Source organism: Symsagittifera roscoffensis, chromosome 7 (genome assembly GCF_963678635.1).
Source record: "Symsagittifera roscoffensis chromosome 7, txSymRosc1.1, whole genome shotgun sequence".
Taxonomy (NCBI): domain Eukaryota; kingdom Metazoa; phylum Xenacoelomorpha; order Acoela; family Convolutidae; genus Symsagittifera; species Symsagittifera roscoffensis.
The window spans coordinates 47600782-47615025 of NC_087068.1; the positions used below are offsets into that span (position 1 = coordinate 47600782).

Genomic DNA, 14244 nt, shown 5'->3' on the forward strand with positions numbered 1-14244 from the left:
AGCCAGCGGCTCTTTAAACCCCAAGAGGGGTGTGTCTAAGACCCCTGCCGACCCAAAGGGTCCCCCCTTTGTACTATTTTAAGATCTCCAAATTGGCTGACCCGACACTAAAATTTTTCTAAAGGTGCCTTTGGCACCAGTATATACTGAATTTGAGGGTAAGTTCGAGCCAAAAAAAAAAACCGCCAAATTTTTGGTCAACATTTTTTCAAAAGTTGCCAAAACACCTTTTTGTTCTGTTTCTTTTTTGAATTTTTAAAGTTTTTGTAGTGGTTTGTGAGGTCTCTGAAATAAATTTGGTCGACATAAAAAAAGGTCGATAAAATTTTGAATTTTTTTTTTGAAATCAGCTCCACTGTCTCGTCTCCCCCTCGAGAGAATCCAAGATCCGACCCAGGAAAAAGAGCCTAAATTATATGGTATCGACTCGTCTCTGTAAGTAGTTATTTTCAGCTCAACCTTTAAGCAACATAGTTTTTATTTTTTCATGATAATCCAAAACATACTTTTAAACGTACAGGCTTCAATTTACCATGCTTCAATTTTTTAGATTTATGAGCATCACCATTACAAAACTCGCCACAATGTGTTTATACGTTGAATCACACGTGCTTTTTTCTTTTTTATTTATTTCAAATTGATCTCGGTATATTTAATCAAACCGGCCAGCACACATAATTTTGCTAGCATTTAATAACAATATACTGAGCTAGTACCTTTCATATCAAAAACTATCGTTATAGCTGCAGTATAGTACAATAACGCGCTGAAAAAAGCGGAAAAATTAAAAAAAAAACAGTATTTTTTACACCTGCCTTAACAACTACATACTGTTACAAGGCAAATACTTCGATCAAGTATAGGCAGCTTTAGTGTACTTTTTTATCCGAGTTATAAATAGTTGTGGTTAGTAACAAAAGTGGACTATGGCTTCGATGGTGGCTCAAAGAGGTCCCCCTGTGACAGAGACATACCAGTTCAACAGTCAGCCCAGAGCAGCCAAGAATGGGGGTGCAGATCAGTCTCTTTACAGGGACGAGTGAGTATTTTAAGCTTAGATTCCAACCCCGACATTCCAAAACAAACCACTCCCCAGAAATTTTCCCCCCTTTCAAAATAACACAGTCTGGAATGTGGGGAGATAATACAAATGGATCCTCGACAGGATTGTTAAGGCTTACTGATAGCTCCTCTGCGTTCGTAGGAACCACATTATATTTAAAACCCATAGTTTGATGATGCTAAAAAAATACATCAGGCTGGAAAAGGGACCATAAGGAAAAAACAATCGACTATTCTTCACTTTTCTCCCTCATTTCATGAGCTTCAATTTGAAAAAAAAAATTAAGTAGTCGTTGTCATATTTGTAAAATTTAAAATTGACAAATTAAAAAAAAGTTATTCTGATTCCATAATTACTGAAACCATACGTCAAAGTATCATATATTTTGTCATAGAGAAATTTTTTATTGGATAAATATTTTCGTTTGGGAGATCGCAAAACTGTGTATAAGCTTTTCAAAAAACATCAAACTGTTCTCCTCCAAAAGTTACAAGTTTCAAACTGTTTTTGTCATCTTTTTCAAAACTTACCCAACTAACACAGAATCTGTTCCGTTTTTACCACCGCTCCCGTCATATTATAAAATTATAAACTAGCATGTTATAAAGGAAGCCAGAATTTGTTCACTTGAAAATATTTTAGATAAGCTTTCTTAAATTGATTTTCAGATAAAAAAAATCATCCCACGGGCTTTCTTTACAGGCACTTTTTTCACTCCCCGTACATTTGAATTACAGTTTTGAATAACTATTTTTACATTGTCATCATGTAGTGAAACTTTGCACTGTAAACAAACTAACAACTGTGATCAGATTTCTTTTTTTTCATCCTTCCAAGTTTCATTATGATAACACAACGTTTTTTTTTCAAAAATTGAATTTCAAATGAGGGCGATGAGGGAAAGAGGCGACTGCTTGTATTTCAAAGAAAATAACCAAAAAAATTCTACCATACTCAATAGTAATTACGGCTCTTTTTCCTTTCCCCCACCTGCAAATTTTTACATGTAAATTTGTTGACCACATTGTCTAATTGTTATGAAAATTTACATACAGACTAATAAGGCCACGACAAACATATTTGGTCTTCATACTCAACCTCGTAAAGCCACTCGTTACACTAATATATTGAAGCTTGTGTGAGGTGGGGGGGAAAAGGAAATAGAGCCGTAATTACTTTAAAAAACTTAGGTTAACTAAGAAGTTTTGAGCAACAAGATATGATATAAATTGAGTGTAAAGTTTTGTTTCGCATTAGGGATTTTTTTGTCCGCCACATTTTAGTTTAAATTTTCAAAAATTAGATCAAATTTAAAGGAAAGTTGGCTTGGTGATTAAACTAAGAACTGTGAACATAGTTTTGTTTACTAAGGAACATCACGCATGATAACATCACGTATAAAAACAGAAATTTTGGGTTTTTATCTTTTTCCCCCCACCTTTCAAATTCAAGTTTTCAAAAAAATCTAACATCAAAAAAATCAAGGAAAATTGGCATGGTGAAAAAATAATAATTGTGAATAAGTTTTTTCTTCATTCTTTACATCGTAACATCACGCATTTAGCCATAATAGCACAAAAAAAGAAACCACGAAAGAAAGAAATTTGAAAGGTGGAACAAAATTGCTCGCATCATGATGAAGCCCTGAATGTTCCTACTGCCTTTTAACGTCTATTGAGCAGAAATAACATGAAAAAGTTAAAAGTAATAAAAAGAAATTAATTTTTTTTTTTGAAAAATTTGAAGTTTTTTGTGAAAACATCACCCCACACAACATATTAAGTAAAAAGTGAAAGATTTTGCTTCTATTTACAAATCAATTATGGCACATAAGCTTCCTTGAACCAGTTTGGAATAATTTCTAAGATGAGTTAAATCTCGCTTCCGCGTTAATAGCGCGAAATATATTGCGCATTAATTATCCCAAATTGGCCAAAATGACCAAAGTGGCAATCTTTAAACCCCCATAACGTTACAAAAAATGATCAATATTTTCAAATATAAGCTCAGGACAACAATAGCTTTCGAATGATGTAAGAAATTTTGTCAAAATGGCTAGTTAAAAAGTCGAAATTTGTCTGAAAAAAAACCCACACAGAGCACAAATGTTCTGTTACTTTGGTTACGAAAGTCGGAACAATAAGTGGAGTAATTAAAGTGGAGTCATTTTAAATAAACTTTTGGAAAGAGCAACAAGACTGCTCGTATCAGGGCGAAACCCTGAATGTTCCGACTGCCTTTTAAGGTTTATGGAGCAGTAATAATATTTAAAAATTCAATGAAATAAAACAAAATCAAAAAAAAAAATTCAAAAATTTGAAATTTTTTATTAAAATCATCCCCCCACACGCCATACAAAGTACATAACATTAGATTTCGCTCCTTGTAACAAGCCAATTATGGCACATAAGCTTCTTTTAACCAATTTGGAACGATTTCTAAGACGGATTAACTCTCCGCTTACGCGTTAATAGCGCGAAATATATCGCGCGTTAATTGTCCCAAATTGGCCAAAATGGCAATCTTTAAACCCCCGTAACTTTACGAAAAATGATCACAGGTAAAATATCTTTTCAAATTTGAGCTCAGGACAACAATACCTTTCGAATGATGTAAAAAATTTCAGTCAAAAATGGCTAGTTAAAAAGTCGAAATTTGTCTGAAGAAAAAAAAAACCCACCCCGAGCACAAATATTCCGTTACTTTCGTATCGAAAGTCGGAACAATAAATGGAAATGTAAGTGGGGGATAGCCTATAGCAACAACTTTTGATTAAGTAACTGAGCAGTTAAAGTAGGCTCAAAGCGCGTTTAGGATAATGCCTAGCAAAACCGCTTGGAACAATGCTTTTTATGGGCTAGAGCACGATTGTATATCCGTCTTTCAGGTATTGGTTTGAATTAAAGTAAAAACCCCGAGCGTATATAATTCTCATTTTTTGAACAACGGAACGAAAAAATATAAGCCCGTAAGATGTTTTTTTTCTATCCTGAATTCAAGATCAATTTATACCCTTAGTAATTTAATTCTTCGAATATTCCAAATGGACCAATTAATTCGCCTTTGTTCAATTTGGAGTCAATTCAGCTAAGAATAGTTTGTCACACCAAAAATATGTGCACGTAGTAATAAAAAAATGGAAAAAACAATCACATGGTAAACCTCACTTTGGAAACAAAAGTTCTACTTTTTTATTGTAGTGAAATAAATTTCTTTTGAAAACTGTTATTTTGATCGACTACATTGATCTCAAGGAAAAACTACCTTGAGAATAATCATAAAATAACTATTACGTAATCAATTCAAAAACCTAAAATGACCTGCCAATTTAGCTGCTTGGTCGGAACAGTCTAAGCAGCATACAGAGAAAAAGTTTAAATACAGCAAGCTGTTTTTCTTCATTTTAAAGCTTTGTCAACTTCTCATCAAAGTTTTCGTTTTAGTTTTTTTCAAAGAAACCGATACAAAATGTATGTTTAGCTAAGTTGATTTTCTATTCGCAAAATTGTATCTTTTTAACTAACCCTGTATGGCAAAATTTTTTATACCGTTTGATGAAAATGGATGCCTTGAGCTCAAATTCAAAAAGTGTCAGTTCACCCTCACCCCTTGATGATTTTTATAAAAATATATGGTTTTCAAAATTGCCATTTTTGCCATTTGGCATAATTAATTGAACTGTTTGGCACACAATTGGCAGACAAGAAAAAAAATTACCTCCCAAAAAATAGGTCGGAGAAAAATGTTATGTGTTTGTTTTTGTGAGTTTGTTTATGTGTGTTAGTTTTTGTTGCAGTGACCGGACAGAGGCCAAGTATGGCAACATCATGTACGACAGAAGAGTGGTCCGGGGAAACACCTACGCTCAACACACCCTCCCAGTCGTGAGTGCTTTCTTTACAATTTCTTCATAAACTAACCTAAAACTTGGGTTTTTCTTTTTCCCCTATATTTGGACTTCATTAAAATGTTAAAAATACTTTAAAATTGTCACGGAGCATTGAAATTTGGCCAGGTGAACAAACTAGCTGTTTTTAAAAGTTTTTTCTCATGTTGCTCATCAAAGCATCACGTGTTTAGCCATAATTACCCTCGAAACAACTATGAAAATTGTAATTTGAAATGTGTGTGGGAAGGGAATTAGTCGAAAATAACCAGAGCTTGCTTCACATAAAATTTTGAATGTTTTATAAGATAATTTTCAAGACATGAATGTTGTAGAAATTAAGTCGGTGTTTTAATGATTCCCTTGAAAAAATTAAGTAAAAAATTGTGAGATCTGAGAATGGCGAGATGTGTGAACAAACTCTAGATGCGCGCCTGCTGCAATAGTAAAATATGTTGAAATATTTGTTTTCCTCATGTAGACTGCACAACCCGACCCCATAGAAATCCAGCGGCAGCAGGAGGCGAGGAGACGCACCATCGCCCGCAAGAGGGCCAAGGACCAGCTGAAGCCACGCTCGCCCGAGCCAGTGGAGGGCCGCAAACACATCAACGTCCAGACCGAACTATATCTGGAGGAGCTAAGTGACAGAGTACGTTAGATTTAAAATTTTAATGCATACAACTGGACGTTGTTTTGATAGAAAAAAAAAATCACTTTCTTCTCAGAAAAAGATTTTTTTTTTTTGGAAAAAACATTAAGAGTGTGGATATTCGACGATTCATTTCGACTAAGCCAGTTATTCAGACATGCATTTGTTTGTTCTTGTTTTTTTTTGCTATTTCTAATCATGGTTCATCTAAAAAATTGTTTGATCACCATTTTTCATCACAGAAAGGATGAAAAATTAAAATGTTTATCTTTTTTTTTATTCGATTCACTTTTAGTTTTTCTTGGTGTTGATTTGTTCACTGTTCTGTGTGTAGGTGGAAGAGAGTGACATTGCGGTGCAGACTGATGCATTCCTGGACAGACCCCCCACTCCCCTCTTCATTCCCGCCAAGACAGGCATGGATGTGGAGACACAAATCGAAGAGGGAGACGTGAGTTATTTTTGTAACATAATACAACTGAAGAAAGTCCAATACCTCAATAAAATTATGACTTTTTTCGACACACCCCATTCCCTTCCCAGCTCCTTTCAAAGCTTTTTCACATTTGTCATATCTGCTGAACAAACGCCCCAAAAAAGTGAACTCCCCCCACCCCACACGGAAAAAGTTGAGGCCACATCCCACCTATCCTCCGAGGATAAACATGATGCTCTTTAAATCGCCCTTTTTTGTTTCATGGGTTTTGTTGCGTGTAGTTGTTTGACTTTGACGTGGAAGTGGGTCCAATTCTGGAAGTGTTGGTTGGGAAGACACTGGAGCAGAGTCTTCTGGAGGTGATGGAGGAGGAGGAGTTGGCCAATCTGAGACAGCAACAAAGGTCATTCGAACAACTCAGAAATGCCGAACTAGTCGAACAACAGAGGCTGGAGGAACAGGAGAGGAGACACAGCGAGGAGAAGGTATGCTTGAACACGCGCAAACAGCACAAAATGTTCCGAGCGTATGTTACCAACTTGTGATAAGGAAAACAAAACATATTTTCAGACATTTACCATAAGTTTACGCGTAGGGATAATTAATAATGGGCGAGTTTCGTTAAAATAATCATTTTTTTTTTGAAATTGTACGTAAAAATCAAGCCGTCATATACAGTATAGATCCCTCAGCCAAGTAACAAAAAATATAACACCCCCTTTTCTCGCTTCCAAACTATAATTTCAAATATTTATGCTGCGATTAAAGATTTGAAGAATTAGAAAATGGCGAATATATTCCACATCACAAAATCAAAAGCTTGGTTCATTCCGGCGTGGGTCTTTTTCCAGAGTCAGCCTTTAGTTTTATTTTGAGATGACTGGGTATGAGAACTTCGTATCGTTTCAGCTGCGTAGATTGAACCAGCAGCGAGAGGTGTTGAACAAGGAGAAAGAGACGGCTGACAAATTAGCCGCTAGAGCATTCGCCCAGAGCTACCTTTCAGACCTCATTCCATCTGTCTTCGGCAACCTCACTGACCATGGCTTCTTCTATGACCCAGTGGAGAGAGATGTGGATGAGTCATTCATTCCATGGCTCATGGACCGAGTAGTGGACAAGTTGGAGTCACTAATCATCGGAAGAACGGTCATGGACGGTGAGTCATTCTCACCCTTTTCCTGAAGCATGGTTGCCGTGCAATTATCTTGCAAGTATGGCTTTCTTGCAAAATACTTGTAAAAACCCTTTTTAAGGAGGTTATGTTTGAGTTTATAATATACCGCAAAAATATGTTTGCAAGATCTTGTAAGATCAAAATATTAGCTGTAAGGCTGACGGTTTTTTGGCGTCTCGGTCTACTTTTTGGTATTCTTTCGAAAAATCTAGAAAAACCAACATCTTGGAAATTGCTAGATAATATCTCAAAGCCTCAGTTTTACCGCAGATGAGCTTCAACTTATTGAAAATACCGCGGATGAACTTCACTTCACTGCCCATTCACTTAATTGTTGTAGCTAAAATAAAAAGATGAATTTTCAAAAAATTTAGGATTTTTATTTATCGAATCTTTTTGGCTTTTGTGATTTTTTTTGCATCTGGTAAAAGGCGCAATTAATTTTAGTTCGGTCGCACCAATCGCGGTTTACTTTCTCTTGGACACATTGCCTCGGTCTGCAAAGTCTGGAAACAACAAATTTTGGTCGCGGTGGTCTGAAAATATCCAATTTTGATTATGGCAACCTGGAAATGCTACCACTTGGCCAAAATCAGACTCCACAAAATTGCTAATTTTTTTTATCTTCTTTGCTATTTTGAACTCACAAACAAATAGCTAAAACACTGTACCGCTCAAAAGCTTGAAAATGCTCCAAAAAAGGGGGATTTTCTGGAATCCGCAATAGCATTTACAAGTCCGGAACAGTTTGTGGAATCCACAAACAAATAATAAAATTTAGGCATAAACACATGAACCCACTATAATCCCAAATAATGACCTAATTCGGTGATTGTGTTTCCCAAATCATCAATCCAATGTTTTCAGATTAACCAATTATTCAGATTTGTTCCTGGATTTAGCTGACAATGGTTAGGTCTTTGGTCTTAAATTCCGCATTGCTAGATAACAAATCAAAGTTCTAATTGTTAACCTTTGGTTTGCAGCAGTAATAAGCAAAATTGCTGAGTCCACTTACAATTTGCGGAATCCGCGTACATTTGCGGATTCCATTAACATTTTTTGGACAAAACAAATGTGCCGACAAAATTTATGTTACAGGCGTTTGTACGCGCAATCCAAGAGAATTTTGTGAGTGGAATCCACTTGTGTTTTGGAACAATTTTAAAGATTTGTCTCTGGAATCAAGGAAAATACATACTTAAAATTTTGTGCCAATCGAGTGCATAGTTTAGCCTCGTAATGAAAGCAAAATTTTCGTCAAAAAGTAGTCGTTTATAAAAAGTCAATATATGCCAGTTAAAGTCGATCACAAATAATTCGTCGCTTTCTTCCCAATTCGTGACACTAATTTTAGACGCGATGATTATTTTGTTGTTCTAGGAATTATCCGGGAAGTCGTGAGCAAGAGGGAAGCTTCCTTCGTGGCGCTAAGTAGACAACAGACAGGAATCAAACTGGTACATACCTTGCTATTTATATTAACTTTAAATACTACGGATTTAATGGACAGAAATTCAACACAGGGGCAGGTTTAGGGGAAAATTTTACAAAATAACCTTTAAAAGGTCGACAAAATATATGAAAATTTTTGAAACTCTGCCCCTCGTCGTGAAAATTGTAGATCGCCCCTGATTCAGCAAGTCAAATTGAGTGGGATTGCCCGAAATAAACTGATTTGAAGCAGTGATTAGGTTCTTTTTTGAATTCCTTGATTTTTTACATGTGTTCGGTTAACTAAATTAACTTAATAATCATGGAATAAATGTCTTTTTAGTTCATCGAGTGTCTTTTTTCATCCTGAATTATTTTGTTTTTTATTATTTCCTTTTGATTTGTGATCTCCATTTTTGTTTCATTTTTTTCTTTTTGTTGAGTTTCTTTCGTTTGCGCGCCAATTAGGTCCGCCTTTCTGACATCGAGAAAGCACGCGACAGAGTAAGTTCATCATAATCATAGACTCAAAGGAGGATCTTGTTGACTACCCCACCCCCCTATTGCAAAACGGGAAAATTAATTACAAGGTACGAAATTGTCATGCGCCTAACCGTTAACTTAGTCATGTCCCGTGTTGACCTTCGTACACAAGAAATGCTTGCGATAGAATTACATACAAAAAAATGCTCATTTCACAATTTCATACACGGAGTGGAGTGTATGGATAAAAATTAATCATACAGTTCTCGGGTACATCGACGGAGATGGATATTTTTTGCCATAATTTTTAGTCAACAAGATCCTCAAAAAGTGCAAGAAGACTACCCGAATTGTTAATTCATTTTTAGTCGGGTACGATACAATCAAAACTGCTGCATCTGTATAGTTTTACTTTTATAGAACTTTCCAGTTATTCTGCTACTTGTTCTACCATCATCTTAAATGGAAAATATGACATAATTTTTGGCATAGATAAAGTGATCTAGCCAAAAACAAGTCCGTTTGAGATTTGTGGATTCATTTTTTTTCAAACTTTTTTTCCAGCGCAATTTTAGTTCAAATTCAAGAAAAAGATGGATAAATATAGCTTGGTCTATGTACTGGAGGGAAGGGGGGATGGTGAGGGGATATTAACTTGATCCTTGAACCCAAGCAACCGATGATTTTTGAAAGGAAATCTTTTGTACTTCCTGCAAACTTAGAAGGGCGGCTTATGCTACAATAATAGTACCCTTCAAAATAGATAGATTAGTTCCTTCCTCGTGTGCATGCTTACTGTTTCCTTTTAGTATCTTTTTGACATTTGATACTCTTAATGGTGGATTTCACGTCATTTCATCGGAATAAGTCTCTTGTTTCTGTCTCCGATTTTGTAAACGCTAATTAGGCGTGGGTTTTTACTGTCAAGATTAATTCAAATTTTGATGATTTTTTACAAAACTTCCCCGTAAAAGAAAAGATTTTCGAGATAACAGATTTGATTTTCAAGAAAAACCTCTATGTAGAAATAACTTCATACGTGTTGCCTCTCCAACTATAACAATTTTTTTAAAAAAATAGGTAGTTTTAAAATAAGGTAAATTGTGAAAACTGTAAATACGCCCCAATTACGTGTTATGAAGCAGAGTTGCTAAGAAAATTGCAAAAACCCTATTAAAAAAATCGAGAAAAAAATCTTTTTAAGTTAATTTTTTTTCGGATTTTTTCCTATGTAAAGGTTGATTGAATCATGCTTAATCTGCAAGAATGAGCTGTAGTTACATCTAAATAAACATGAAAAATTACATCACAAACTAGGCATCATCAAAATCAGTGTAATCAATTTGATTTGAAAATCAAAAAATATCAGAACAATTTTGGAAGTGGTGGGAAAAAAATTGATGATGAATGAGTTTTCTCAACTCTAATCGGACTAATTTTTGCAGACGTTTATATGTACACCGCTTCAAACTGAGTTTTTTTTTCTAACCGAATTGAGTTCTAAGAAAAGGTAAGTTTATAAGGTTCATAGTGTTTCGCTACTGCATGTTCGTTATATAGCTGAAAATCAAAAGACCCTGTGTTGTCGGAATGCTAATATTGAAAGAAAATTGTTTTGCTTTTTTATTGCAAGACATGCCTTAGATTTCCAAGAAAAAAGCAAGAAAATTAAACTAAAATAAAAAATTCAATGTTGTTTTATAACGTTTCGATGCAATTTAGGAATCGGAGCCGAATGTTGCTGTCGCAGTGCCGGAGCCTGCGCCCTCCAGTGCAGCCGGCATGTCTGTGTCCGGAGCGGAGGGAGGCGAGACGGGGGCGGATGAAACTTCAACTGTGGACGAGGGGGCGGCCCAGAATGCGACAAACAACGACGAAGAAGATCCGAGTACTGAACAGGCGGCCGACGATGACGTCACGAAAGCCGATGATGAAGAGGTAGAAACTCACATTAAGCTTCCTAATATGTAAAAACGTTTCAATGACAATGCTCTCTAAAATACTAACAAGACTGATCGTATCAGGGCGAATCCCTCAATATTCCGACTGCCTTTGTTCCAGGAGCAAAAATCGTTTTTAAAAGAACTATGAAAAGTTTATTTTTCAAAAAAAAACATGAAAAATTTATTTAAAAAATGAAGACGGCAAATTATTAAATAGACCAAATAGCATGCCCCACTTCAATTAAGAAAAATTTCTAAGAGGGAACAAAATTGCTGGTATATCCCAACCATGCTAGATGTTCCGATTCTTCTTTAAGAACAATTTTAAAAGATTTAGATTGAAAAATTTTCTTTCGTTTTTTTTTCTTCATTCCAACCCCTTACACGCTAATACGGGGTGTATTAGGCGTCCTGTATCCTAATACTAGGACAAATTGAAATGTCTCAATTCAATTTGAAACGCATAAGTTTGCTTACGCATGTCATAAAAAACACAACTTTTATCCCATATTGGCCAAATTAACAATTTTTAAACCCCGTAAATTTAGAGAAAAAATCATCACAGGTAAACTTTTTTTTAATTTGAGCCCCGGACAACAAAATCTTTCAGATAGTATGGAAAATTCTGTCAAAAACGCTAAGTTAAATAACCTAAAACTGACCGAATAAAAAATCACCCCAAGCATAAGTATTCCTCATTTTCTTTGAAAGTCGAAACAATAATGCCCATATGGCATCACTTATTACGATCTTTTAAGAATTTGTAAAAGATTTTTTTTTGTTTGTGTTCAAAAGTGCCATTTGGTTGTTTCAGGGTAAAGATGACGAATGATCCCTCCAATCAAAATGAATTGCCCAATGAGAACCTGCTCTACAAATCCGAAACTGTCTCTTAGCTTCAAAAGATTTTAAATTTTAAATTTGTAAAAGAATTCAAACCGTGCATATATTTGTTGCATTTTGAAAATTCTACCGCTTTTTGAATGCAAAATTTGACCAACTATGCGAAGTCAGATTGAAATGAGAGTAGAAATAAATGGGAAGAAAAAGTTACGAATATTCTTCCCCTTTTTGCTCAGAACCGGACTTGCTGTCCGCACATGCAAGCTTTGCTTTTTTTCAAAAAAAACTATTTTTCTTGAGTCATATCAAGTTTTCACGATTTGCTGAAACTTTTTAAGATATTAAACATACTTATGGTTAAAATAATATTTAAAATTATTTGGAAAAACTAGACCAAGAGAGTGGAGTGCATTTGTTTGTCGCCCTTCCTCAAAAACAGTCTTCATCTTTCAAAAGTCAATGAACGAATATAAAAAACGTTTTCGTTTCGAATAGAAAGGTTATATGAAAAGTTAAAGACCCGACTTTCTTATAATGTGTTATACTCATCGACAAGAAGACAATCTAAAGATACGCACTAAATTGCACTTTGTAGTTTTGAAAAAGCTTCAAAAATGTTCCGTCTGTTTGTTTTTAAATTCTTGGGTTACTTGAAACTTTTCCGAATCTTTTTTTAGCTATTATTCGATATGCAATGGTTTTGCAAAGCACAAACTTAGCCTTGCCAAACATTACAATTTGAAATGACCTCTTCAAGTGTCCTAAAAATGATGTTAAAAAACAGTTTTTTTTGTTAAACTCTAATAGAAGCTCTGGAGAGAATTGCAGTGTTTCCTTTTTTCGATGACATCTTTTATGAGAAATGATGAATTTAGTGAAGATTGTTATGTAGGTCTTGGTATTTTGTTTGTCAAAATTTTGTTCATGCGGTATGACTTTTGATTTTTTTTCACATTCACTTTATTTCCTTTGTTGAAAGGAAGGCTAACTGCAGTGTCGAGCAGCAAAAGTACTAAAATCCCAGAATTCATGATCGAATTCTAGTTTCGAAATAGGATTTCACTTTTCAGGTTGAAAAATTTACAGTGGAATGAAAAATTTACTTTTTGATCCATTTTTCTCAAATGGGGTAATTTTGATCAACAAAGTGTCAATCATAGTCTGTTTTTGAAAGTGGGAGAGATTCAAAACCATATATTTGGTATTCAGAATTTCGAAAATTGAAGTTTTTCCCAAAAAACGACGGTTTTTTATTTTTTGTCCGTTTCTTGACTCTTTTTCAGTTTTCTGTTTGCAAAGATCATTAGTTATTGTATTTCGACGCTTTGATTGTCCATTTCAACCAAAAGAGAGAAGGAAAAATGCAATGATGAGAAGCGCTATTTTGTGGAATTATACATCAGTAACTGTAGAATTCTAAACACAAAAAAAGCAGTGACAACGGCAAAAATTTTTGAGGCAAAAAATCCTTTAAGAAGAAACAAAAGAAATATTTAAAAATAAAAATGAACCATCTGCCGGAATGGAACCAACGAGCTGTAGCTTATGGGATTGAATGGTTCTGTTTTCTCCGCCATATGGGCTCGCATTTTGTAAACACTAGCCAGCATCAATATCTGCAATGAGTTAAATTAGAAAAAAAATCGATCCGTAGTGCAATTTTTACACTCAATACTAAATGAGTACCTGCTCGAAACTAACTCTAAAAAGCGAAATTTTCGAATTGATTTTATATAAATTTCATTTTTTGACGTACATAGCCCAATTCATTGTAACGTTTTATACATTGCTATCTTTTACTTTGAGCAAAGTAAGCAGAGAAACTTATGAATACGATAAATGAGTGACAAAAAGTGACAACTTTGCGCAAAAGTAGCTCTGATAATTTTTTTGTGATCATGATTCAATTATTTTCGAGAAAAGGATAATTTTAGTTGATGGTTTTATTAAACTCTGAAAAACAATTCACCTCGTGTAGTAGCAAATTTAGATAGGAGGGACACGTCGGTTGTCTCTATTTTTTAGAAATTCGAATATCTGTGCCTCCAAACAGTCCTTTTTTTAAGATCTCGAATTATGGCTGACCGACCCTGAAAACATATCGAAAAATTTTTCGAAGTTTTTTGAACTCCCCGTTCCTCGAGTAAATCATGGATCTGACCTTAGTTATAAGCTCAAGCAAGGAAATGGTCATGCATTCATAAGCAACAAAAACTATTATAGTTTCGACCAGAAATTTTCTGATTAACACAGCGACCGAAAACTCTATATTTTCGATATATCAAATCAATGAAAACATTTATCCGAGAAAATTTTTCCATCAATTT

At 34.8% G+C, this 14244-nt stretch overlaps 1 protein-coding gene across 2 annotated transcripts; it reads left to right on the plus strand.

Annotated features, from left to right (window-relative positions):
- Positions 1-582: 582 nt before the first annotated feature.
- On the plus strand, positions 583-12136 carry LOC134851297 (radial spoke head protein 3 homolog B-like). 2 transcript variants are annotated; one of them, XM_063867314.1, is made up of 10 exons: positions 583-1039; positions 4860-4947; positions 5431-5601; positions 5936-6052; positions 6319-6522; positions 6947-7196; positions 8598-8674; positions 9117-9152; positions 10854-11069; positions 11889-12136. In XM_063867314.1, exons 1-10 carry the CDS (start codon positions 927-929, stop codon positions 11904-11906), a joined length of 1290 nt encoding a protein of 429 aa, XP_063723384.1. In that variant the 5' UTR covers positions 583-926; the 3' UTR covers positions 11907-12136. The 2 variants fall into 2 exon arrangements, with proteins under 2 accessions (XP_063723384.1, XP_063723385.1); XM_063867315.1 differs by lacking the exon at positions 9117-9152.
- The last annotated feature ends 2108 nt before the right edge of the window (positions 12137-14244 follow it).

Coding starts and splice junctions, on each gene's coding strand:
- LOC134851297 (XM_063867314.1), top strand. CDS start 927: ATGGCTTCGATGGTGGCTCAAAGAGGTCCCCCTGTGACAGAGACATAC. Junction 5,602..5,935: donor TGGAGGAGCTAAGTGACAGA/GTACGTTAGATT, acceptor TTCTGTGTGTAG/GTGGAAGAGAGTGACATTGC. Junction 6,523..6,946: donor GGAGACACAGCGAGGAGAAG/GTATGCTTGAAC, acceptor GTATCGTTTCAG/CTGCGTAGATTGAACCAGCA.